The 27,412-nt window shown below is 48.8% G+C and overlaps 2 protein-coding genes across 3 annotated transcripts in view; one reads left to right on the top strand and one right to left on the bottom strand.

Moving 5' to 3' along the window:
* COL4A2 (collagen type IV alpha 2 chain) overlaps positions 1 to 27,412 on the bottom strand; it is a 635,121-nt gene that overhangs the window by 161,502 nt on the left and 446,207 nt on the right. Inside the window, exons 1-3 of one of the 2 annotated variants that reach the window (XM_060080228.1) lie at positions 16,154 to 16,244; positions 15,758 to 15,845; positions 15,598 to 15,652 (exon numbers count right to left, since the gene is read on the bottom strand). The exons of the other annotated variant lie outside the window; for it this stretch is intronic. Coding sequence (XP_059936211.1) covers positions 15,598 to 15,652; positions 15,758 to 15,801 — 99 coding nt within the window. The 5' untranslated portion in view covers positions 15,802 to 15,845; positions 16,154 to 16,244. Of the gene's footprint in view, positions 1 to 15,597; positions 15,653 to 15,757; positions 15,846 to 16,153; positions 16,245 to 27,412 lie in introns of those variants that run through there. 2 annotated transcript variants of the gene reach the window in all.
* The window catches only part of COL4A1 (collagen type IV alpha 1 chain), a 148,055-nt gene continuing 137,211 nt past the window's right edge, over positions 16,569 to 27,412 (top strand). The window contains exon 1 of the mRNA XM_060080230.1: positions 16,569 to 16,714. Coding sequence (XP_059936213.1) covers positions 16,634 to 16,714 — 81 coding nt within the window. The 5' untranslated portion in view covers positions 16,569 to 16,633. The remainder of the gene's footprint in view (positions 16,715 to 27,412) is intronic.

The following is a 27,412-nucleotide window of genomic DNA, read 5'->3' as shown; positions in this document are numbered from 1 at the left end:
GTGTACTGTGCCTTGTTCTAAAACTTTATTAAGTAGGTGCACTTGACAGTACTGAGGTCATTTGTTATGGTGCTATTTCAATTAGTATAGATTTAGACTCTTGTACATTTTGCCCATAAAGTTTTACAAAATACTTATTTTATTGTACGCTCAGAGAATTTTAGATGATATGTCTTGTGTATGTGTCCTTAAACTTCCAGTCTTATTTTGTCTCTTGGAAATTGTTGAACGCAGCGTGTTAGGAACTAGATTCTAAAATTTTATTTGGGACCATGGAATGATTGTTGAGAAGAAAACTATTTGCACACGACAGATTTTAGATACTTTTTGCTGCTAGTTTGTGTAATATGTATTGAACATTTTGACAAATATTTATTTTTGTAAGCCTAAAAGTGATTATTTGAAAGTTTAAAGAAACTTGACCAAAAGACAGTACGAAAATACTGGCACTTGAATATTGAATGTCACCATATGTGAAATAAAATATTTCAGGGTAGTGTGAGCTTTTAATGTTAAGTCCTATTAAATGCGAGTCAAATTAAGCAGACCCAGCATTGGCAATATAGGTAGCTGTAACTTTCTGACAAAATTTAAGACAAAATTGGCAACTTGAAATTATAACATGCCAAGGTTTTGATACATTTGTCTTAAAATATTAACGAAACACTTCTAAACACTGCTGTGAAGTGTCCACATTTTCAAAGGTTCTCAGAGTTTTATTTAGTACATATTTTGTTTTGTTTGGTTTTCAGTGTCTGGCATATTGCGGTTCTCCAACATGTGGTTATCTTTGTGTATGGCCATAATCAGTGACTTTTAGATTCAGTTTTGTCGGCCAGCAATATTTTCAGTAAATAAGAATGGAATTAAATTTACTGAATGTAAACATCGAACCTCAAGTCACTGTAAGTTTAGTAATTGCTTAATGTTTTAGTCTTAGGTGCTAGCACTGCATGTGCTGTGTTTTTTCTGATTTTACTAAAATAAAGAGTTGAATACAAAAAAAAAAAAAGAAAAAGCAAAGAAATCGCTCGCCAATCGCCGCTCAGGGTCTCAGGCTCACTCACCCACGAGTCACAGAGCAGGAGCTCAGGCTCACCCGCCAATCACAGGGCAGGAGCTCAGGCTCACCCGCCAATCACAGGGCAGGAGCTCAGGCTCACCCGCCAATCTCAGGGCAGGAGCTCAGGCTCACTTGCGAATCACAGCGCAGGGGCTCAGCTGTGGCGCCAATCCACCCACGTGGCGGACCCGGGGTCCAAGGACCGGGTCACCAGGGGCCGGAAGAGCTCCAGGCTGCGTACAGCAGGCTGTGCCTCAGCGGCCCAGGGCCTGGGGCTGCGTTCGGAGGGTGGAGGGCCCAGGGCTGGAGAACTTCTCGAACTTAAAGGGCGAGCCGGTCTCGGCGTGGCTTTGAAATTCCCTTAAGTCACCTGAGGGTGTCCCCGGGGCTGGGCCCCCCACCAGCATTCTGGAGCATCCCCCGGGTGACGGCGACGGCAGCCAGGCTGACAGACACTGCTTAACCCAGATGCCTGCCCCCACTGCCTACCCGGCAGCAGCTCACTCACAATTTCACAAAGCTCCCCGGGTCATTCTCACCTCCTGACGGGCCGAGGTCCACTGATTTCATAGGAAACTAGAGGCAAATTCTGCACGTGAGTAACTGCTGTCAGATCCACTTTTGAGCAAAGTTTTACACCTAGAAGGGCACAGGGTGTCCGTGAAGAAATTTTGGAATGGGGGTGAAAAAGAGGCAAATAGAATCTGTAAAGAGATATTTGTATTTCTTTTCTCCCCAGCTTCTTTGATGGGACTCCACTGACTTGAACTGGGAGAGGCTGGCTTTTGTCTTCTATCTCCTGGCAAGAACAATCAAGCGGAAAAGGAGAGGGATGTGCTGATACGAGTACTCCTGCTGCGAGGGGAGAGAGGGAGGGGAGACGGGTGTGTGTGTGTGTGTGTGTGTGTCCACTTATAACTGGATGGAGGGGTCCCTTCCCTGCTCGGGGTACACTTTCCTCCCTGCACAGGCAGCCAGAGCTGAGGGACCTGGCTGGGCTTCCATTTTAATCAAGTGCAGACCCGGGAACTGTACATACTGTTCCTGTAATTGAGTTGCTCTGGTTCCTCAGAGAATCACTTGGGAGAATATGAAGACTACATTCTCCTTCGAAATCCCAGGAAATCTGTTAAGGCTTTGAAGGAATGCTTCACATCATGCCTCGAAGGCCTGTTCTTCTGTGATGCTGGGAAACAGACCCCTTACCAGCCAGAAAGGTTGCTGAACTGACCCCTCCTTTGACAAGCCTTCTTTTAAAACAGGAATGATTTCTGCCCAAATTGTCATTTTGTCTTTAACTTTGCAGCTTTTTAGGATTGCAATGAAAATGAACGTGTTTGCTCTTCTGCAGTTTCACAAAAGCCAAGGCAGACAGCTGAAAAATCACTGCTGCACCATGCGACTTCACAACAAGAAACGCATTGATTTTTCCAGCCTCTGGCATCTTGATATGGATAAGCAGACACAAAAACTGATGTCTACATGCACTGGTAAGGTTTACAAATCATTTCAGACTGTTTGCTGCTAATATTCCTTGTTTTGCAACGGGAAGGGGGAAGCTGGGCCATAAAAGCTGATGACTAAGACGAAGGAAATCCTGTCTGAGCTAAGATTGTCTTGGAGAGGAGGGGCGGGGCAGGGAGGGAAGCTGCCAGAGCTTGTGGGAGCTGTAGGAAAGGAAGGTGCTTTTCACATAGGAAAGGAGAGTATCTCAGGCCCGTATTTGGTCCTTCATTGCAGCTTGGAAGGTTGTTACAATTCGGACCGTGACCAAGTAAGGAAGAAAGGGAAGGGGGTGGTTTTCCCCTTGGAATTTCCAGATGCACTCTTCCTTGTTTGAGGCCACCCACTGGCCTTGCCCACCTGGGCGCTCAGGAGGAAACGGGTGGGTGTGTGTCCTGTTCATCCTGGCTGTGGAACCACAGCAGTGAGTGAGCACTGCTGAGGCCCTGTTAGGCAAAGGCTGGGGGTTCTCTCCGCTCCTTCGAGAAAGACATCCTCTCCTAAGGTTCTCTGGTGTGTATTCTGTGCCACACTGCCAAACCAAAGCTTCTAGAGTTTTCTTGCTTTGTTAAATGATACTTGGGTCTCAGAATTCTTCGAACAAAATGGTCTTTGTTTCTAAGTCTTTCCATTTGTTCTGGAAATAATTTAGTTACACCTTGACCTAACTTTAATTAAAATTAACATTCTTCCCTTGGCGGGTGTTTTTCAAACTTAAGAAAATACAAACAACTGTCCAAAGGCTTTGGGAAGACTCCCCTGCACCCATCTTGCCAAGGGGACATGGGAGCGTCAGCGAGCGTGTCCCCAGCTCAGGCTCCTGGCATTACAGATGCTCCCTACCAGGCAGGGTCCAGTGCCCGTGGCGCCCAGAAGTGTGAGGACCAGAACCTTCTTCCCCATGGTCCCCTCCCACATCCCTCAGTCCCGCTGGCCTGCTGTGCCCACGCCACATCCGCCTGTGTCCGAGGGCCTGTCTGAGCAGGGACCCGCCTCTCCTCTGTCCCCAAGGCATGTGTGTTACGGCAAAGAGCCCGCAATGGCTCTTCTCTCCTCTGAAGTAGGGCCTCTGTGGGCTGCCCACTCCTCATGGACAGCACGTTTAACTTAAAAATTCCATCAGACAATTGGATACTCCTACCCCGAAGACACAAACACATGCATACACACACACGTGCATGTGCTCAGAGCATTCCGCTTGCTGCTCCTGGCCTGTCCTCCTCTGGGACACAGCCCCGAGCCCACGAGAGGATGGATGTACATAACTTGTGAGTGAACATTAGTCCCAGTAGAATCGAAACGTGTTGTTTGGCGAACGGATTTCACATCAATGAACTTGTGAACTTGTGACACAGATACTAACATTCCTGTTTGACACATGAAGAAAAGGAGGTAGAGAAGGAAAAGTGGCTTTTCCTGGTCACTGGACTGCAACCCAGATGCTCCAACGCTTTTTAACAGACCACGCCTGTCTACCTGCTGGCATGTGGGAACTCCAGTGAAAAACATCAGAACAGAAAACAAAGCAGGGAAAGCAGACCCCGAGGTAGGGAAGCTGGCATTGGTCCAGGAAAAATGGAGCCTGTCATCATAACACTGCTGTCCACGGGGGTCCCCTGCACAGCTAACGTAATTTTAGGAAGGTCTCTTACTCCCCAGGGAGTTTAAGTAAATCTTTCTCCAGGCCAGCCAGGACTAACTATTTTCCAACAGCCTCTCTATCTGCCCCGAGACAATGCTGTGTTTGCAGGCCTCTGCCCCCGACGTGCCTGTGGAACATTCATCTCCCCGGCCTGGGAGTTTGAAAAGGACCCGGAGAAGGAGAAGGGTTTGGGGACTCTGTCCTGCTGATCGGACCCCCCGGCCAGCTTGTGTGTCCCCCTTGGTCATCCTCCAGGGGTCTTTCCTCATGCAGCCATTCTAGTCTTTGTTTCTCAGAGTTTGGGAGCTGCTAGTCATCCACACTTGTAGGTCAGCCTCTCTGCAGAGGGACCCCAGAATGAACAGGTCTGCCCGATGCATCCTCGAGACCGTCCTTCTCCTCCTGCCTGGGCAGCCCTTGGGGAGAAAGGAGCTAGGGTCCTCTAAAGGGCGCGTGTGTGTGCGCGTGTGTGTTCTATGTTCTTTATTTCTCTCTCTCATCTCCATATCTGTCTATCTCTCCATCCATCTACTATCTATCTATCCATCTATCTATCAATTTATCTATCATCTATATCTATCTTTCTCTGTCAATCATCTACCGTCTATCATCCATCTATATTCCATGTAGATAAATAATATATACATATATTTACATATAATATACACATGTATATTTTACATAGCCAACATTTGGCATATTTTGAGTACGCACACATACTCTATGGCTAGGGATTGGTTGGCCTAGCACTGTGGTTAAGAGCAGAGGTTATGGAATCAGCCAGTCCTGGGCTTCATTCCCAACTTTATTCCTTATTGACCTTAACAAGTGCCCTAACCTGTGTGCCTCAGTCTGCACATCTGTAAAGTGGGACAATCACAGAACTGTGGGTGTTGAGCGGCTAATGTGTGTCAGTGGCTGGGATCAGTTCCTGGCACCAAATTGCTGTGTTTCCCCTGTGGGAGATTTTAGCTGTTCCTGGGGTTCTGAAATGCTAGAAACTTCCTTAGGGGTTCCTCTTTCTTATGCTGATCCCAGGGGAGCCCACAAACACCCTCCCAGGGGACCCCTCCTTTTCTCCAACCTGGATCCAGGGGCAGGGGTGAGGGCAGAGGAGGCGGGAGGGCTCCCCGTTCCCTGTGTCGCTTCTTCCTGACATCAGTTTGCAGTTATTATTGCCCAGCCATTGATAATAGCCTCTCTTTTTTCTAATGGACAAACCACAGCCTGGGAGGCATCCCAGGGAGCACGTGCCTTTGACCGTGTCCACAAGCAGAAGCCCTTTCCTCTGCTCTCATGGGGCCCACACCGCTCCACAAAGTCAGACACGCACCCAAAAGTGCTCAACACGCAGAAAAACACACGGTTATGTAATTCCCACCAGGTACCAGAAAATCAGTCTGTAATTCTGTAATTCCCACATGGGAGATCACTGAAATGGGCACAAGCAGCAAAATAGGAATTTTAGGGGTGGGCCTGAAACAATCCCTCGGAAAAAGGGCAAATCTTTCACAGACAAATCAGCACTTCCTTTATCATCAGGTACAGAGCGCTTTAGCCAGTGGGGGGTAGCATTTAATTGGGGAAAAACAACCACACCGAGAAAAACTACATTTTAATCTAATCTTTCCTAGTTGTTCCATGACTGTCCTCATCCAGAAGGTCTGTTTCAGCACTTTCAGCTTGCTATACCTTCACTCATATACAGCACAGATGCTTTACTGGGTGCCTGCTGTGTTTCAGGCCCTGGATCATACGATATAGCCGTGAATGAGACAGGAGGAGAGACATCATGTGCCCTAAGCCTTGGGCTGTAGTGGCAGAGATTCCAGTGGGGATAAAATTACGTGAGAAAAGACAAACGCTTAATATCTACAGGGCTTATGGATGATGACTTAAAATCCTGGCTCTCTACTGGTAATTTTGGAGGGCACTTTAATTAGACTCTGCAATGGCTCATTTCCAAGGACAGGGGCTCCAGCTGGGCACGGGATTCTGACACTGGCTACGTGAGGCCTCTGACAGGACAGGGGAAGGGTGTCCTTCTGGTCACGGGGCTTTCAGGCTACTTCGAGGAGAGAAATCGGGCGTGGGCGAAGCTGCAAAACAGAGCTGGCAATGGCTGCTCCGTTCCTGCAGGGTGGTACACAGGCAAAAGCGCCAGGTGACAGCCGCTGGCCGTTGGCCATCCTTGTTCCTGGCCCTTGTCCCCAGCCCATAGCTGCAGTAGAAGTTGTGGCCACTTGGAGATTGCTCACTCCAAATTCTGCAGCAGCCTGTAGCAATGCAGGGAACGCGTGTGGAGGGGGGCTTGGGGACCCTGGATGTGCCACTTTCTCATCCTCGCTGTCCCCTGGGTGTCCTAGGCATGCAAGAAGCTGCTGGTGGGCTTTCCTTTCCCACACGGCCAGCCCCTATGGACGGGACACTGGCCTGACAAATTAGTGAGTGAGCCAGAGGTGTGAGCATGTAAAAGCCCTCCTGGAAATGACACCATCCTGCAAACCTGCTGTGCCATCTCGAGCTCAGGAAACAACTGTGCAACCGTGTTCCTGCTCTGGTCAGTCGGTCAAGAAGAGGGAGGCCATTGTAGCTCAGCCCTGGAGACCCTCGGAGACGCCAAGCTGTGGAATCTCCGTTGGGGCGCCTTCCCTCCCCTCTCCCCATAAAGAACCCCACCCAAGTTAGGGGAACAAAAGCCCTTTCCCCAGGCAGGGGCCACTTCTGCTAGATTTCCAAGGACACAGAAGTGCCTTTTGTTTGCTTTTTTCTATCGGAGCAAAGCATGGGGACACTATCTCCCTTTTGCTGATCCCCAGCGTACAGCTTGCTGCTTCTCCGCTCGCTCTGCACCTGTCTGGATTATGCATGCCAGATGTGACTGATTCATGGCTTCCAAGGGCAGGTTTTTATTCTGAAATGAGTTATATTTGCTGAAAAGTTGCAAAGAGAATTCGGAGAGTCCCCATACAACCCTTCACACAGACATGATGATGTGATGTCAACATCTTACACAACCTCGGCCCATTTCGTCAAAACTAGAAATGAACATGAGCACATTCACGAAACCACAGACTGTATCAGAACTGCACCAGTTTGTCCAACAATACTCTCTCTCCCTTCCAGGATCCGATTCAGGCTACCGCACAGCACTTAGAGGAGCACTTTCTTGACAAAAGAACTTGTTGCTTCAGACGGCGGCCTCGTGCAGGGTAGCAGACTCCATCGGAACAGGACACCCAGTGCACAACAGGAGCGGCAGGAGATGGGAGACCCCGACACAGGGACCAGGTCCAGGCGCCCGGGGGCTCGGAATCTAGTGGGTGCGGCAGAGCTGCTCGCACGTCCCTTGAAAGTCACTGCCTGACCGCATGGAGGGGGCTGGAGAAACCCATGTAGTCTCCCCAAGATTAGACACCTTCTAATCTTCTTTCATGGATAATAAAAAAAAAATCACACAGCCCCAGGGAGGCGATGAAATCAAGGTTAGTGAGTCATTCAGGCCTGTCCCAGGAGAGTCTCCTTAGCACTGGGAGCAGCCACCAGGGGGGTGGCAGGAGGTGACCACCAGATAACCCGCCTGGCCTCTTGCCCCAGCTGATCAGGTATCATTCACTGGGTTACAGAAGCTCCCCACCCCCAAAGATAAGAAGCCTCATGCAGCATACTTATTTTTAAGTCATCTCTGGAGCAGCCCAAATGCCAGCCTGGAACAGCATCCCGTTCCCAGCTTTACAGTTGGGACTGGTGAGGGCCGAGCCCAGGGACGGGCCTGGGGCAGGTTGAGGGGGGCGGTCCCCGTCCTCAGCTCTGACTCTCCAACTCACCGGGGTGACTGAATGCCCGGAGCATCCCAGCATGGATGGACGCCAACCCTCCCTCAAAATGGTAAGTGACTTGCTCTGGGGTCACCCAGACAGTTAGGAGCCACTCTGGGGTGGCCTTTGGTTGCCTCCACCACTGCTGTGTGGTCCCCAATCCTGGGGGCCACCAGCCCCTGCGCAGAATGCCCAGCTTACAAGCCGAATCAGCCAAGGCCGCGGTTCCCAACCTTACCTACCACCTTCCACGCCGGTGATGACACCACCAGCTACCGCGGGGGGCTAACTTCACATTTTCCTCTCAAGTCCTCTAATCAGAGGTTCCTAATCTGAAAATTCCTTTTCAGATTAAAAGTACAAGACATTCCCAAACCACCACCTTCTAAGTACTGACATCTTCATTACATAATCATCATCGATCAGGTTTATCTCCATTGCACTTTTGTTTTTCTCTCGCATTTTCTCTCTTACTTAATTGAAGCCAGTCACCCATTTTTTTTCTTTACCCTCTCCTCAGGAAGACAGACCATCCTTTGATTTTTATTATTTTACCAAAATCTTTGTTTTCTGTTCTAGAACTTTTTACTTGAATTGCACTTCTTTTTTTTTTTTTTTTTTTTTTTCTTTTTGCAGTATGTGGGCCTCTCACTGTTGTGGCCTCTCCCGTTGCGGAGCACAGGCTCCGGACGTGCAGGCCCAGCGGCCATGGCTCACGGGCCCAGCCACTCCGCGGCATATGGGATCCTCCCAGACCGGGGCACGAACCTGTATCCCCTGCATCGGCAGGCGGACTCTCAACCACTGCGCGACCAGGGAGGCCCCCTGAATTGCACTTCTTTTTTTCTCTCTCTCTGGTTCTAAATATACCCACTGGCAGTGGGAAAGCTGTGGTCCCTCCGTCCCCCTTATACCTGCATCTGTTCTGGGATGCTATGACAAATCCCTGGTGTTATTTACTGTGGCCAAGCCATAGAAGCCATGCAGGGAGAATTACTTTAAGAGCCTCCAGAGAGCTGGAGATTTCCTTGTTTTCCCATTAACAGAGGAGGAACATTGTGATATTTCCCTTCTTCTTGGGGGCCCAGATTTTGAACAACTGGACTAGAGCTCCAGGGAATTCTGCAAAAGACCTGATCTCCAGGAGTCTTAACTCGAGCATGGAAAGCATGTGAGCACCGTACATTTTCCATAACTTAGCATTAAGCTGATTGGAAGGAGAAGAGAAAACTTTAAGAACATATTCCTTCTTTTTTAGAGGGAGAAGACTCAAATCAATAAAACTAGAAATGAAAAAGGAGAAGTTACAACAGACGCCACAGAAATACAAAGCATCCTAAGAGACTACTACAAGCAATTCTATGCCAGGAAAATGGACAACCTGGAAGAAATGGACAAATTCTTAGAAAGGTATAACCTTCCAAGACTGAACCAGGAAGAAGTAGAAAATATGAACAGACCAATCACAAGTAATGAAATTGAAACTGGGATTAAAAATCTTCCAACAAACAAAAGTCCAGGACCAGATGGCTTCACAGGTGAATTCTGTCAAACATTTAGAGAAGAGCTAACACCCATCCTCCTCTAACTCTTCCAAAAAATTGCAGAGGAAGGAACACTCCCAACCTCATTCTGTGAGGCCACCATCACCCTGATACCAAAACCAGACAAAGATACTACAAAAAAAGGAAATGACAGACCAATATCACTGATGAATATAGATGCAAAAATCCTCAACAAAATACTAGCAAACAGAATCTAACAGCACATTAAAAGGATCATACACCATGATCAAGTGGGATTTATCCCAGGGATGCAAGGATTCTTCAATATATGCAAATCCATCAATGTGATACACCATATTAACAAATTGAAGGAGAAAAACCATATGATCATCTCAATAGATGCAGAAAAAGCTTTTGACAAAGTTCAACACCCATTTATGATAAAAACTCTCCAGAAAGTGGGCATAGAGGGAACCTACTTCAACATAATAAGGGCCATATACAACAAACCCACAGCAAACATCATTCTCAAGGGTGAAAAACTGAAAGCATTTCCTCTAAGATCAGAAACAAGACAAGGATGTCCACTCTCGCCACCATTATTCAACATAGTTTTGGATGTCCTAGCCATGGCAATCAGAGAAGAAAAAGAAATAAAAGGAATACAAATTGGAAAAGAAGTAAAACTGTCACTGTTTGCAGATGACATGGTACTATACACAGAGAATCCTAAAGATGCCACCAGAAAACTACCAGAGCTAATCAATGAATCTGGTAAAGTTGCAGGATACAAAATTAATGCACAGAAATCTCTTGCATTCCTATACACTAATGATGAAAAATCTGAAAGAGCAATTAAGGAAACACTCCCATTTACCATTGCAAGAAAAAGAATAAAATACCTAGAAATAAACCTACCTAAGGAGGTAAAAGACCCGTACTCAGAAAACTATAAAACACTGATGAAAGGAATCAAAGATGACACAAACAGATGGAGAGATATACCATGTTCTTCGATTGGAAGAATCAATATTGTGAAGATGACTATACTACCCAAAGCAATCTACAGACTGAATGCAATCCCTATCAAATTACCAGTGGCATTTTTTACAGAACTAGAACAAAAAATCTTAAAATGTGTATGGAGACACAAAAGACCCCGAATAGCCAAAGCAGTCTTAAGGGAAAAAAACGGAGCTGGAGGAATCAGACTCCCTGACTTCAGACTATACTACAAAGCTACAGTAATCAAGACAATATGGTACTGGCACAAAAACAGAAATACAGATCAATGGAACAGGATAGAAAGCCCAGAGATAAATCCACACACCTATGGTCAACTAATCTATGACAAAGGAGGCAAGGATATACAATGGAGAAAAGACAGTCTCTTCTGCATTGGGGAAACTGGATAGCTACATGTAAAAGAATGAAATTAGAACACTCCCTAACACCATACACAAAAATAAACTCAAAATGGATTAGAGACCTAAATGTAAGGCTGGAGATTGTAAAAACCTTAGAGAAAAACATAGGAAGAACACTCTTTGACATAAATCACAGCAAGATCTTTTTTGATCCACCTCCTAGAGTAATGGAACTAAAAACAAAAATAAACAAATGGGACCGAATGAAACTTAAAAGCTTTTGCAAAGCAAAGGAAACTACAAACGACGAAAAGACAACCCTTAGAATGGGAGATAATATTTACAAACGAATCAACGGACAAAGGATTAATCTCCAAAATATATAAACAGCTCATATAAGCAGCTCAATATTAAAAAAACAAACAACCCAATCAAAAAATGGACAGAAGACCTAAACAGACATTTCTCCAAAGAAGACATACAGATGGCCAAGAAGCACATGAAAAGCTGCTCAACATCACTAATTATTAGAGAAATGCAAATCAAAACTACAGTGAGGTATCCCCTCACACCAGTTAGAATGGGCATCATCAGAAAATCTACAAACAAGAAATGCTGGAGAGGGTGTGGAGAAAAGGGAACCGTTTTGTAGTGTTGGTGGGAATGTAAATTGATACAGCCACTATGGAGAACAGTATGGAGTTTCCTTAAAAAACTAAAAATAGAATTACCATATGACCCCACAGTCCCACTACTGGGCATATACCCAGAGAAAACCATAATTCAAAAAGACACATGCACCCCAATGTTCACTGCAGCACTATTTACAATAGCCAGGTCATGGAAGCAACCTAAATGTCCATCAACAGACGAATGGATCAAGAAGATGTGGTACATATATACAATGGAATATTACTCAGCCATAAAAAGGAACGAAGTTGGGTCATCTGTAGAGATGTGGATGATCTAGAGACTGTCATACAGAGTGAAGTAAGAAAGAGAAAAATATCGTATATTAACGCATATATGTGGAACCTAGTAAAATAGTACAGATGAACCAGTTTGCAGGGCAGAAATAGAGACATAGATGCAAAGAACAAATGTATGGACACCAAGGGGGGAAAGTGGCGGGGGGGCAGGTGGTGGTGGTGGGATGAATTGGGAGATTGGGATTGACATGTATGCACTGATGTGTACGAAATAGATGACTAATAAGAACCTGCTGTATAAAAAAATAAATAAAATTCAAAAATTCAAAAAAAAAAGCATATTCCTTCTTTTTCTTTTCTTTCCTTGGGGGCAGGGAAAGGTGTAGCAGTATGCAGGAGTTGCAAGAGAATTTTCCAGAGCCTGGAGCCCTGGAAATCTGAGCTGGTGGGAAGGCAGTCTGGAGCCCAGCATCTCCCGGGGCATACAGGACCTGTGTGTCCAGCTCTCCTGGCTGCCTCCTCATACCTGGAGAATCTAAGTTCCCCCTGACTGAGTTCAGGAGGTCAGCCCAGCCCATAGCACACTTGATCTCCAGGAAGGTCTCTGTTCTCTGGAATTCTCTTCCCCCCAGAATCGCACAGGGCTGCTCTCTTAGACCTTCAAGGCTGCAGCCCCACGTCTTGAGATAAGAGCAATAGTGCGGTACAGGGGCTCATGAGCCCCGGGCAACCTGCCTTCAAAGCCTGGGATGGTGGCCGTTTAGGATGGGCTGTCTCATGTGCCCTCAGGCCGGGCAGCGGCAGGAAGGCAGCCTGAAGACAGGGTGCCACACATCCAGGGTGCGTGTACCCACGTTGGGTCCCGAGCCCAGGCTGCCAGGGGACTGCTGCCGTCCTCTCTCCCTCTGGCCACCAGATCATGCTGGGTCTCCCTCGCTCCGGGCTCCTGCTCTTCAGAGCAAAGCAGGAGAGGAGGTGGAGGGGGACTCCCCTTCCCAGAAACCAGTGGGTGGGCTTTGTTCTACTCATCTCTGTCCAGAGCAAGGAAAGCGCAACCAGGACACTCAACTACTGAAAATCAGTAGTTGACTTACATAACAGTTCTGCCCCTGGGAAACCAAGCAGTGGGGAGCTGCCTGGGTTCAGATCTGCTGCTTACAAAGAGAGACACCTTGGGCAAGGTGTTTAAACTCTTTGTGCCTGTTTTCTTATCTGTAAAATGGGGGTAATAAAAGTTACCTACTCAGGTAGGTGTGTTTTCCTATGAAGCTTAGATGGATTACGGCACAAAAACTGGCACATGGCAAGTATTCATTAAATAATTATTTACCATCTCTGCTACCCATTTTCTGTTGCTTCTGCTACAAAACTCTTCAAGCTACAGTGAGCAGCCCTTTTCACTGAATCGACCGACCCCTGGGAAGTCTCTTTGGCACAAACGGGCAAAGACACAGGATTCTTGAGTGTGGCAGACAAATAGGGCAGGAGCTGGACTTGCCACAATGAGGAAAAATTTTTAAATAAATATAGTTAAAGATTAAGGCATTATTTCTTGAGTAACAGCTCTTAAAGCCAGTGGTCAATAAGAAGCTAGTAAGTGGAACATCCATTGTGGGCCATCATAAATTCCATGATTGTTGAATAATACGTATTGATGTGTCTCTAGTAAAATGACTCAGAAGTATCTGTTTGCATCTGCAGATTTAGAAATGCCATAAACTGGCAAGTGACTCCAATGCCTTCCAACCCAATACTCTTAACTCAGTGGTTCCCAAACTTTAGCATCAAGTGGGAATGCAAACTCCCAGGCTCCACCCCCGAAAGTCTGATCAGAGGATTTGAGATGTGGATCAGAGGTCTGAGTTTTTAACCAGCCTTTCCAGGTGAGCGTAGGGGTCCCAGGACTTTCCTCTGAGAAGCACTGCTATAGGCAATAAATGCTCTGGGTCCCATCCAAGGATCAGGGAGCAGAGACTCAGATGAGTATGCAGCATCTAAGAGGCTTTGGAGGGAGGCACAGAGGTATATTACATGTAATAGGCTGGGGGATATTCTCTTCTGTTCAACGTATGGAAACGCGGGCTCAGGATTTATGAGACCAGGGCAGAGCTGCCTTTAGCACCTAGGTCTTCTGACATGACGCCCTTTCCACCACTTTTAGGATCAATGCCAGATAAGATCCTCATCATTCTCAGGAAGGAAAACACTGATGTTATAAAAGTGGTTCTAGGGGACGAAGGGGTGTGGGAGAGTGAGCACAACCAACGCACAATCTCAATAGGATTGGGCACTTTCCTTTGCAGGGACCTCCTCCTCCTTCTCTGAGTGTGTGTGTGTGTGCGTGTGCGCACACGTGTGTGCGCGTGCGTGCGTGTGTGAGTGCGTGCACGCGTGCATGTGTGTGTGTGTGCGTGCGCGCGCATGAATTGCCCTGGCTCCCAGCTCTGCGCCAAGTCCTGTATGTCGTGTGTGCATAAGGACCCATAAAGGCCAATGGGCTGGTTTAAATTTCTAGGCTCTGATCTTCTTAAACCAGGACGTGTGGAAAGGAAAGGGAGACAGACCGGAGCTTTAAGAAAACTTTGGCCTGGAATGTTCCGGTCAAAGTCTATGGACTCCTCTTCTGACTCCCAATCTGGGCCCTGAACTGCAGCAGAAAAGTGAGGCTAGAGGTTCCTTCCCAAGCTAGGATAGCACTTCCTCACTCACAGCCTTGAAAATCCTCATTTGTTTTATGTGAGGATGGAACAATGTGAAAATAACAGAATTCAATGCAAACCGTGAACACAGCTGCCCGCTGTGCCTGTGTACACTCTACCCAGAGTGCGGATGGGGGGGGGTCTCTTGACTGAGCCACCTGGGAGATCAGGTGCCACCATATTCTATCAGACAGAGGAAGGGAGGGTGGGGTCCGGGACACCTGGTAAGTCCCCTGGATCTTCAGCTGCAGTTTAAACATCTGGGTCCTCAAGGGACCCGGCAAAGCTGTGACAGCTCAGCCACACCACACGAAGTTCAACCAAAGTGGCTGCTGCTGCCAAGTACAAAATCCCATAGTGCAATCAGCAGGCGGGGACTGCCTGGCAATGCTGGCAGGGTCACCTTGAATGGCGGGGCTGGGCTGGAGGGGGACCTGGTAAACAGGGTCCCCGTGGGAGACTTAGCAGCCCCATCCTGGCTTTCCCGGGGCCAGAGCGCGTCTTGCAAGAAAACGGTGTTTTCTGCCATTGTTCCCTCTCAGCGACACCAGTACAAAGTCGCCCGGTCCTCCTCGCCCCGCCCATTCCCCCAGAGCCTCTCATTCAAAAGAACGGAAAACTCTGCCAAGGGCAGGACCTCCGATACCAGCTTGTGATGCTACGCAAGCTATTCTCCCCCGAAGCCTGGCGCCCCAGGGCCACGTGTCTGACCGCCTCGATTCTAAGGCTGAGCTTTGCTTCTAACGACGGGCTTTGCTCAAACGAGGGGAAAGGATGCCGCGAGCCATGTTTTAAATTATTGGTTCCCAAGGAAGAGCCGACGCCAGTAACGCACAGGATTGAAGGGGGCCCCAAGGGACGGCACACGGGAGTTCTCGGGGATGAGGGGCGGGGAAGGCGTGCTTTCTCAGAGCCTGGGCTGGGTAGGGGGCGCAGGGGACACCCAGGCACACACACACACGGACACACGCTCAGGTGCGCACGCACGAGTGGCCTTCTGGCAAGGCCACTCGGTGTCCCCACCGCTCTCCCCGGCATGCGAATCGGCCCGGAACGGGAGCCAGGACTTACCGCCAGGACGCCCTGGGCCAGAAGCCCCACTGTCACAGCTCCCAGCAGTAGCCACCTGGATGGGAGAGGGGGGAAGAGCGCCGTGAGTGTGCGGCCCCGGCTTGGAAATTCCGAAAAGCACACGCGCGCGGGACCCAGGGACAGGCAGCAAGTCGCTTACCGCCGCAGGGCAGGGCGCGACGCCGCGCGCTGGTCTCGGTCCATGCTCCCAGTTCGGCCCCTCGGGGCTCCGATCCGTCCCTCCTAGCCTGGAAGACGAGACAAAGCGGGCTTAGTCCGGCTGGGGAGGGAGCCTCGTCGCCGCCCGCCTCCGTCTGCGGGACAAGGGAAAGCGGGGCGCGTCCCCGCCTCTTGCCGGGGGTGACCGGGAGCCGCCCCGCGACGAGGCAGGGGAGAGGGCAGCCTGCCCACCTAGGCCCGGATGGGGCCGCTCAGCAGCCTCCGCTCCATCCTCTCCCCCTTCCCACTCCGAGAGCCGGGCGCGCAGCCCGAGCTTCACGGGGCGTGCGAGTCCCTGCCCTCCGCCCGGGGCTCGGCGTCCCAGGGCCGCTCTTACCTCAGGCCCTGCTTCAGTGGCTGCCGCCCGCGCGCCTCCGCCCTCCAGAAGCGCCTCCTGCGGCACGAGCAGCGCAGCCGCCCTCCCGGCCTCCCCGGGCCGACCTCCGCCGGTTCGGCGAGCGCGGGGCGCGGGGCGGGCAGCGGCGGCAGTGGGTGCAGAGCGCGGAGCCCTGCGTCCCGGCGCGCGGCGGCCACAATCCCCCGGCCGCGCGCTCCTGCTGCCTCTTACCCGCGCCGAAGGGTCCTCCCCCTTCGAGGCACCGCCCGCCCCGCGCCGCCGAGGGGAGGGGCAGCGCCAACAAATTGGGGAGCTCGCCTGGTCGCGCTCAGGTCTCCGCCGCGAGCTGCCGCGCCCGGGACGGTGCGCCGCGCTCGAGTCCGGGCCCTGCGAGAGTGAGTCGCCCGCCGCCGCCCCCAAGAGCCCGGGCGCCGGGCCCCGCCGTCCGCCGCCGATCCCCGCCGCCCCGGGCGCGCCACCATGGGGCCCCGGCTCGGCGTCTGGCTGCTGCTGCCCGCCGCCCTCCTGCTTCACGAGGAGAGCAGCCGGGCCGCCGCGAAGGTGAGTCCCGGCCGGCTCGGCTCCCGGCGTCCCGCCCTGCGCCCCGGCGCCCCGCGCGGCCCCTTTGTCCCCGGCCGGAGCCGCCCTCCGGGCCCGGGGGTCGCGCGCGGCACAGCCGGGCGCACTTTCGCGGCCGGTCCCCGCCGGGGACCCCCGTGGGCTGCGGTCGCGCATCCATTAGGGAGCCTCCTTTGTTGTGGGCTGGGTAGGGGCGAGTCAGGGGACTCCTCGGGGCCGGGGGCGGGCGAGCAGAATTTGGTGCGCCCCTCGCGGGGTGAGGGTGCCCGGGAGTCAGGGGGATTTGAACTCGCACCTCGGGGACGCCCGGTCGTCGGGCGCCTTCACCTGCCCCGGGCGCCCGAGTGGGCCGGGGGCCGGAGGGCCGGACACGCGCGCCCCGTGCTGTTCGGAGCCCCACACATGTGCCCGGGAGTCGCTTTGGGCGTGTTACTCTGGAGCTTTGGAGACTCTGGTGGTTGATGCTGAACAGTCCTGGGCCGTTTGCCTGGAAACAGCTGTATCTTTGCTTTCCCACGACTTTGCTGTCGCTGCAGCACGCTAAGGGACAGCAGAGGAGCTTTTCTGTCGTGCAGCTTTCAAACGTTTCCATACTCGACTCGATGACTGTTACTAATATAGTAAAACATTTATAACCACATTATATTTGAGTGTGAAACCAAAATGAAACTCCATCTCATTGTTCTGTGCACAGATTGTTTTCCTCGTTTTCATTTCCTCCGGCTGTGCGCTTGCCCGGAAAGGATCTGGGAGCTCGGTTTGCACAAGGAAAGGCGTCCAGCTCTAGACGGTCCCTGATGTACTGTTGTTCTTTGCTTTTTTCCTTCCCCTCAGACGGAGTAAAAACCTCAGCTGTTTCCCAGTGTCACAGCCTTGTAGACAAAAGCCTGGGAAGGTGTGCTTCTCAACACATTTTGCATGCCCCCCTCCCCAAATATTTAAAAATGATGTTTCTACTTTCGGCATTTCCCACTTACCCTTGTTTCACATCCTGATTTTGCTCTTAGTTTTTTTGTTTGTTTGTTTTGTTTGTTTGTATTTTGTTTTTTTCTTCTCTTCAGGAAGAATGATGCTCACTGACTTCAGTTAATTGTATATAAATTATTAACTGTTACTTGCCAGCATAAACTGGTGATATGCATACATGTCTTGCAATTGAGAGTCTGGCTCTTTGCTGGCAGCTGGGTCACTAGGTATGGAAAGGCCTAATGATGACACAAGCAGTTAACTTCAGATTGTTCCTCCCAGCCCAGAGTCTAGCCAGGCACCCTAGTCGGTTATTTAAACACTCTGGGGTCACGATGACAAAATACTTCCAAAGGAGGCGGCTCTAGAGCACTTTCTTTGGGTCTAGAACTATCGACCCAAAGATTTAACATTTCCAAGGAGAGATGGCAAGGAAATGAGAGAAGGTTCTCTATTTGGAAATATGAAACTCTGTTTGGATTTTGGATTTTCTGATCGATAATATTAGCAAAGCCAAGCCAATTATGAGAGCCGGCTTTTCAAATAGCCAGGACTTTGAAAAATGAGCCACTCAGTGAGTGGGAAATCAAACTCATTCCTGTGGAGTTTGGGCTTATTTTACTTTCCTTGTACGTCCCTGTCCTGGCTCTGCTGTATCCTTCAAATCTCATGTAATGTTTTAAGAGACCTGGCATGTGGACACCCTCTGATCACCAGTTGACTTAATGGGTATTATCATTTTGCCATATTTTCCCTGGTTTATTCAGAGAGAGAAAATTTATTAATATGAACATAACTTACGGCTGTATAAGAAAATCCATTTAAAAATAATATCTGGCTCATTTTAAAATTTGTCTCACTTTTCACACCATCAGTAGCATTTTTTTTTTTTTTTTTTTTTGCTTACCTCCTTCCAAAATCAGCTGTTAGGGATACCAAAAAGTTGAAATAATTTCCATATTGATCCAAGCAGAATATCATTTAAAAATGCATTTTGAATGATAAGATGCTGCCAGTCAATCAAATCCTAATTCAGAAGCCAGTAAAAATGATTCTTGGATTACCTGCTTTTTTGGAATATCTGAATCTGTGTTACCTGCATTGACACACCCAAACGTCACCTACTAGGTGCCAGGCAGAGATTGTACTTACTATTATTATTATTCACATGAAAGGCTGTTTGATCTTATATTTGATCATATCTGCTATGGCCATACTGTGCATTTACCGGTGGGTGGGTTTTCTAAGCCAGTGATGTTTTTTCCTCCCCCCCCACTCCCCTCCCCGACTTTTCTTCCTTTGCCAAGGAAGGAGGAATCGGGTACAGACCTAAGACAAAACTGTGCCCCTAGTGCTGCGGTTGAGGGTCCTCGGTTCTGGGGCACGCAGCCACGAGCTGGATGTATTCTTCCTCCTGCAGCCTCCAAACTCCCCCCTCCAACTGGTCTGTTCGATGCTTCTTCACAAATTATTTTTCAGGATCAGAAATGTGAACTTTCGCCAAAGTGTCGTGATGCCCGAGTAGGGTGTTGGCATCTCCAGACCATTAGTCACCACTGTGAGACTGAATGACCTAGAACTCAGATGGATGTTTAATTCTGATATGAACGTGGACCACATTCTGCTGGGAGTGTAATTTCAAAGAGAAGGCTGATTTTTGACTTAGTCCCAGTGACAGCGACATGAACTCAGTATCTCAGGAGTGAGCTTGGTGAAGATATAATCTAAATCGTTGTGTTCTTCATGCGTGGAACTGGATCAGGATGCAGGGGAGCACCTCTAATACCAACCGGGAGAAACAGTGTGCCTAGCCTGTGTGTGTGTGAGTGTACACTTCTAGAATTATTAGTGTGTATGTTCATGGTGTAGTCACACACACACACACACACACACACACACAGAGAACAAGTGTGGTTTAGAGACCGGAGGATCCTAAATGTTGTGTCTGCTCTGATTAAGCAGGTGATTTCAGAGGACTTGGTAACCCCCTGCCTCAGTTTCCCTGGCAGAACTGCTCCCCCACCCCCCATCCATCCTTCCTGCCTTCATCCCACACATGTGCCTTGAGCACATCTTCAGGCCACACCCCCCACCAGGCACTGGCCGTGCATTGGTGAGTGGGGCCCACCCTCCTCCCCCAGGAAGGCTGTGGTCTCCTGAGAAGTACTGAGAAAGAAACAGGCAGATACAACTCAGGCTGGTAAACGCTACAGTCAGGGTAAACCTAGGGCCATAGGAGCACCTAAGCTAGCTTTGGGGAGCTCAGAGGAAACTTCCAGGAGGCTATCCCACCTCTGACTCTGAGGAAGGAATGGGAGCCATAGACCTGGCCTCTTGTTTTCATATGAATTGTCCTGTGCATCATACTCAGAAGGTTGGATAGCTCTTCCTTGGCCCTTTCACAAATCAGGCTGTCTTTGCATGTAAAGAAGCCCTTAAGGTTCCTTCCTTGGAGGTACCAAGATGCCATTGCTTGTATGACTAACAAGCGTGCTATCTGAACTTTCCCCTGGGAGGGGTGGAGACACACGGAGGTCTAGGAGAGCGGCGATAAGACCCCAGCTCAACCAAAGGCCCCCTCCAGAGGTGGCAGGTGGATGGGGATGTCTGCAGAGGTGCAGCACGGATGACTGATTGTAGGCAGGAGTGCCTTTAGGAGCTGACCGAGCACACCTCCCCCCACTGGGGCAAGGGCATGGGGGAATTCCCAAAGCCCTGCATTATCCATTAACAAGGCTGTCTTCAGATTTCTTGGAACTGGGGGGGATGACCATCACTGAACAAGTTTGGTCATCTAGGTTAGAACTGGTAGAGATTTTGCAGACAAACTGAACCCACAAGTGACCCGCTGAGACAAATCCTTTTAGAGATGGAGGGGGCATCAGTCAGTGAATAATTTACAGCACTTGTCTTGATGAGGTGTACGATGTTTGTTCTAACAACGGATCCAGAGACTGGACAAGGATTAGCCTCATTAAAATGTCTCTCAGGAAGATTGGGTGTTTTGAGTTCTTGGGCTCAAATAAGCAAAAGCAACAATAGAAAGCCTAAAATAATACCATCAGAGCATTGTTCTTCTGCTGTTATTAAACAACCACTAAGAAATGTCAGCTATAGAACAATACAAAAGACATATTCCTCCCATTCTTGTGCGCACAATGAAAGAGATGTGAACCAGAAAATGGTTCAATCGTCAGTTTCTTTTGAGGAGTTTACCGCTTGAAGAATGACTCTGGGGTTAGCATTTTGTAGTCTGGCACACAGGGACCGCTTCCGTCCTGTATTTCCCTCCATTGTTCTCCTGGTCTTAGTCCTGTGACATCAGTCTTTCTTGGGGTCCCTTCTGTTTCTCTGCTTCTCTGTTCTTCCTCTTCCAGAGCCCTCAAGGTGGGTGGGCCCCGGGGCTTGGCTCCAGCAGGCTTCTCTTTTCCTCCACCCTCCCCACTCCCATGATTTGTCAGCGTTCTGTGAAGGGGACCCCACACCTTTCTCTTGAACCCCAGTCTGGTCTCCTCACGTTCGCATGGAACGTCTCACCCCCGCTGTCCTGCCCTGATTGCAGACTTAGCGAGTGTGTCCAGAACCGAGCTGGCCATCTTTCACCAACCAACCTCCCTTCTTCCCGAGTGGCCCGTTTTGGTCGTCGATGCCCCGACGGTTCCTGATGCTCAACCCGGAGACCGCGGCTTCGTGCGGAGGCTGCACCCTTCCCTCCTTTTTAACCTTCACGTCGCCCAGGCACTCATTCCACCCTTCCTCCTCCTGACTGCCCCTCAGAGCCCGCTTGGCCGTCTCTTCCCTTGGCTGCGACACCATATTCCAGGTCTACTCGCCCTGTACCAGGATCGCCACGGATGCCTCCCGCTCCTGCCCTCCTTTCAGCCTTGTCTTCTCCCCAGCCCATTCCTCACGTTGTCCTGAGTCTGTCTTCAGAGATCCCGCTATGACCACGTGATTCCTCTGCTCAGCGTCTGACAGTGGCTACCTCCTGTCTGACGGAAAGTCTCCAACTCTTTGGCTGGGTGGTTTTCATTTTTTTTTTTTTTTTGCGGTACGCGGGCCTCTCACTGTTGTGGCCTCTCCCGTGGCGGAGCACAGGCTCCGGACGCGCAGGCTCAGCGGCCGTGGCTCACGGGCCCAGCCGCTCCGCGGCATGTGGGATCCTCCCGGACTGGGGCACGAACCGGTGTCCCCTGCATCGTCAGGCGGACTCCCAACCACTGCGCCACCAGGGAAGCCCCATTTGTTCATTTTTAATAAAGATTTTATTGTTTAGGGCAGTTTCAGCGTCAAGGCGAAATTGAGAGGAAGGTACAGAGATTTTCCATCTACGCCCTGTGTCCCCACAAGCATGGTCTCACCCACTATCAACATCCCCCACCAGTTGGTGCGTTTGTCACAACTGATGAACCTACACTGACCCACTGTCGTCACCCAAAGTCTGTAGTTTACCTTAGGGTTCACTCAGTGTTGTATATCATTGGGTCTGGATAAATGTGTAATGGCGTGTAGCCATCATTATAGTATCACACAGAGTATTGTCACTGCCCTAAAAGTCCTCTGTGGTCTGCCTGTTCATCCCCTTCTCTCCCCAAACCCTGGCAACTATTGATCTTTTTACTGTCTCCATAGTTTTGCGTTTTCATGTAGCTGGAATCATACATTATGTAGATTTTTCCCATTGGCTTCTTTCACTTATTCATATGCATTTAAATTTCTTCCATGTCTTTTCATGGCTTGATAGCCCATTTCTTTTTAGCACTGAATAATATTCCGTTGTCTGCATGGAGCACAGTTTATCTATCCACTCATCTACTGAAAGACACCTTGGTTGCTTCCACGTTTTGGCTGATTTTGAATAAAGCTTCTATAAACATCTGTGTGCAGCTTTTTGTGTGGACCTAAGTTTCCAACTCCTTTGGGTAGATACCAAAGTGCACAATCGCTGGATCCTATGGTAAGAGTATGTTTGGCTTTGTAAGAAACCAGCAAACTCTCTTCCAAAGTGGCTGAGCCATTCTGAATTCCCATCAGCAGTGAATGAGAGTTCCTGTTGCTCCACATCCTCGCCAGCATCTGCTGTTGTCAGTGTTGTGGATTTTGGCCACTCTAATAGATGGGTAGTGGTATCTTGCTGTTGTTTTAACTTGGCTTGGCTTGACATACCCTTCGCCATGTGGATTCATGGACTTATCTGGTCTTCGTCTTCATACTCCGCAGCATGCAGGGTGGGTAGTTGTCACGAAGGACTTACCTCTGTGTTCCGTGGAGCAGTGTAATCTCTTTGAACCTCGGGTCCCTGACCCATCAAATCAGGACAACACGACATCTGCAGACACCTTTAAGGTGTTCAGAGAGGTGGTACATGTGAAGCAGGTAAACCCTGAGAAGACGATAGCTGTTATCACTGCTATGTGGCTGGGATCTCATTGTCTCGTGTATGTTGGTTCAACACCCTTGATGATTTTGAGATGCTGGAGGACAGAGCTTCTTTGAGAAATGCCCCCACTGTCTGGGGGAGTGCCTGATGCATGGAGGGAAGTCGTGAATTACTTGTAGTGGGTTCAGTGATCCTGCCTGCTTTTCACTCTGGACCCTAGGGAGGCCTGGCGGGAGCTGAGTGCCTGCTCCCGGAAATTATGTTGCGTTGCTGACCCCGTAGCAGTTTTAGGCAACACAAAGGAAAGTAATGCCAAACGAAGGTGTTTCCTCTTAATTTGGAATTTGGAGCAGATACTCCGCCATAGACTAAACACAACTTGGAAATATACACAAGGCTGAACTCTTTGTGTAAATAGTTTATTCCGTGGCTTAGTAATATTCCTGCTTTGCTAGGTTTGGCCTGTAGTCTGCACACTATAAGAACATTTAAAGTCATCTGAGTTTTAAACCTTGCTTGATTTGTGGTCAAGTAAAAGACAAATGCCAAGCGTCCGAATCAGATATTAAGGCAATATATTACATGCGTATGTGTTGGTTCTCTCGCTGGTAGAGGAGAATGATCCAACGTCCTCATCTTTTCCTGCTCACCAAGACTTTGTTAGGAGTTTTGGAATTAACTGTTGTTTATTACTGGATACAGGTCTTTGTGTGCTGTGTGCATTTCTTCCTTATTCAGATAACAGCAAGAGATGCTGGCTGTGACCTGGGAGAGGCCAATTTGATGTCAGTTGCCCTGTTTCCATTTCACCAAATTTCCTGACAGTTGGAGACCCATGGCAGAGTCCCTCACACAGAGTTGAGCTGATTCAATAAACGTTGTCCAACTCAACGGAATATGTAGAGACAGTATTCCTGTATTTGACATTTAATTGAAATTGTTAAAAAATTTTTATTGAGTTTGCCTTAGAAAATCAGCATATTCCTTTAGAAAATCAGTATATTCCTTGATGAAGAACAAAACTCGGGGTTTTCTAGTTGTAACTCAGTGTCTCCAAAGCTGTTTGCACAAGCTTTTCCCAGCTGCCACTCACACACCTAGAGCTGAAGAAGGCTCAGAGGGTCGAGGTGCATGGCAGCCTGTGTCTTCACTTCAGAAAGACAAACACTCCTAAGAGCCCTTGGTTAGCATGTGGGGCATCTTTGAGGGTGCTAAGTCAGCATTGATTTCCTGTTTCAGAATGATACAAATGGGCCCAATGATAACTATTGTGGTGTGTTTCCTTCATTTCTATTAAAGAAATAATATTTATGTATATTTTAATCAGTGGCAGATTTGACTACTACATCTCTAACAATACTTTAAAAGAGTAAGCATATTATTTTTGTAATAAGAAAAAGCAATCAAAATTTATTCTAAAATCCAGTTATCCTTTTATGCAAGTAATGACTTTTTCTTGAGCATGAGAGTGTTAATTTCCATATCATTCCAAGAGCATCAGCTTTAAAAGGTCATTTTTAAATACAAGCAACTCCTTTTCCAATTAGCTTTGATTTTCGAGTTGTGTTTTGGCATTTTTTAAAGAATAAAACTTTAATGTCACGGAGTTATTACAGAGTTGCATGAAACTTATTCTCCACGGCCAGACTGTTCTTGCATTAAAGCTTGAGTTAAGGTGATATTATTATCATTATTACCTATAATGTGCAAAGTTTTATTAGGGAAAAAGGCTGCATAATTATAGTTGGGTCCATTTTTTTTTGCAGTGTTCATTGGTTTTTTTGTTTGTTTGTTTGTTTTTTGCGGTACGCGGGCCTCTCACTGTTGTGGCCTCTCCCGTTGCGGAGCACAGGCTCCGGACGCGCAGGCCCAGCAGCCATGGCTCACGGGCCCAGCCGCTCCACGGCATGTGGGATCTTCCCGGCCCGGGGCACGAACCCGTGTCCCCTGCATCGGCAGGCGGACTCTCAACCACTGCGCCACCAGGGAAGCCCCGGCGGTGTCCATCTGGAAAATACTTGATCTAACTATGTGTCTTAAATAGAAGTCGTTGCATACTGTGGGAGAATTCAGCCTAACTCCAAGAACTCTAAAATGAGCCAGACAAAAGAAATGCCTATTTCTCTACGAAGTTTGCATTAAACTCCTGGAAAGACAATTGCAGTGTTTCAAGTACATCCAGAGAGGAACCTCGCCCAGCGATACACTCTGCCCGCCTGGGGTGGCAGGCACTGCATGGGAGCACATGGGTGCTGCTTTGAATCCCAGCTCTGCCCCTTACAGCCGTGTGGACGTGTGCAACTTACGTCTCTCTCCGTCCACCTTTTGTCATCTGTCAGATGGGGACAGCAGGAGTGCCTCGATCCCAGGACAGGCGTGAGGATTCAACGAGCTAATGTTTGTAAAGCGTTTATACCGTGCTGGCCGCCTGCTCGTTAAATGAGCAAATTCTGAGGAATAAATAGCACAGTAATTATATCATCAGGGCATGTGGAGGCTGGAGAAACACAGAAGGCCACCAGAGCAGTGGGTCTGGAACTGGAGCTCACAGCAGAATCCCCTGGAATGCTGGGTGGGACGCAGACGCCCGGTCCCCCTCCCGGCTTCTCTGATTAGGCGTGCGGGTGCACCTGAGAATCGCATTTCCAACAGGCGATGCTGGTGGTGGAGGTCCGGGGACCACAGATCTCGTCCATTCTCTCCACTTACAGGGGCAGCCGCTTGATAGATGTGAGCTGTAGACATGCTGCTCTGGGAGAGTGGTCTGCACTCAAGCAGAAGCTGAACCTTTGTATTTAAAAGGACTCCCCTGAGTCTGATGTTCCCTTTTTCTTGTTGGTTGCTGTTACTGCAGCACTTCCAGCCCTGTGGTGCTATTTGGGGGGTTAGGAGTGGGAAGGTCCTGATGCAAGCATGTGGGGTGCCGGGATGCTGGAGGAGAGGGCGTGGCCGATGGGAAATGAGGGCAGCTGGAGCCCGGAGAAGACCCTTGTCCTCTGGGGTCCTCCTGTCCCCATCAAGATGTGGGACATGGGTGTTCTCAGGAGGATCCACTGTATGTCAGAGTTTCTCCATCTTTAAGGCTCTGCATTCTCACCTTGGCATCTGCCGATGGTGGGCTCAGCGTTTGCGTAGAGGCTGGTGGAGCCAGAACCCAGGTTTGTGAGCAGGACCCCCAGGGTGTGCCTTCACCTTCTTGCAGTGCCCACCCTCGCCCACCTCCTCTGAGCCTTGGCCTCCTGGGCCCCTGAATGAAGGATTCCTATTTTGTGTCTTCTTATGGCCAAATCCATTTCCTGGAGATTATAGACCACTTGGGGTTAGCGGTTTAAGATAACTCGTAATTTTTGGTCAGGAAATGGCCTGTAAAATTAAGATGAACTTGCCAAAGCAGGAAGATGGGTTAGTGATGGGAAAAAATACTACAATATGGGTAGTGCAGCCCCTGGGTCCATGTATTTCAGATAAGTACGCAGACCCGGTCCAGAATCAGCCCCAGTCGCTGATAAGCTGGGGGTGACGCACTCTTTATCACACGGTATGAGCAGCAATCTTCTCGATTCATCCCTCATTCACACCTTATCTTTAACAAACATTTGTGCATGTCAACATTATGCTAACAACAGATGCTTCTTATCAGTCTGTTAAAGTAACTCTGAACAAATAGCTGTTGGACGCTTTAGTAATAATTAAAATTTGTTTTCCTAAATACCAGAAAATATTAAAAATTGTATTTCTTTATTCTGGAATTCAGGCTTTTAAAACTTTTTTTTTCTTTTAAAGTATACATTATATATTTATTAAAGGCAGAAAAAATGTCCCTTCCACTTAAATCCACATCATTTATCATTTTGAAAACTTCAGGTTTTCAAAACCTAACCAGCTTCCATTTCCTCTGTTTTTTCTTTATGTCAGGAACTCAGTTTTGTTCAGCTTCCCACCACTTTCCTATCATGAAAGGGAAGATGAGTTCATTCCCAGCTCCAGAGATGGAGTCTGGTTAATCCATAAATGGATTTCTCCTAGAGTTTCCTACTGATTTAGACATAGGCACATGACCTGCGTGGGCCCAATCAGACTAAAGGGAAAGACTTGCATTCTGTGCTTCATGTGAAAGATTTGTCTCTCAGGCTCCAGCTTGCTGGGAGCAAGGCTTGGAGGGTCTGTTGACACAGGGAACCAACTTCCCCTTGCATCCACAAGGAGAACCAGACTCAAGATAAGGCCAGTGCTTAAGACAGCAGAACAGGTCAGGAAGAACTGAAGTTTTTCATGAAATTATTGATTCCCTTAGAGTCCACCAATCAGGCTTTTAAAACTTTAAAAAATTTTCT

This window comes from Mesoplodon densirostris, chromosome 17, assembly GCF_025265405.1.
Source record: "Mesoplodon densirostris isolate mMesDen1 chromosome 17, mMesDen1 primary haplotype, whole genome shotgun sequence".
In the NCBI taxonomy this organism is placed as follows: domain Eukaryota; kingdom Metazoa; phylum Chordata; class Mammalia; order Artiodactyla; family Ziphiidae; genus Mesoplodon; species Mesoplodon densirostris.
The sequence above is the reverse complement of the archived record's forward strand: the minus strand, read 5'-3'. Positions and strand labels throughout refer to the sequence as shown.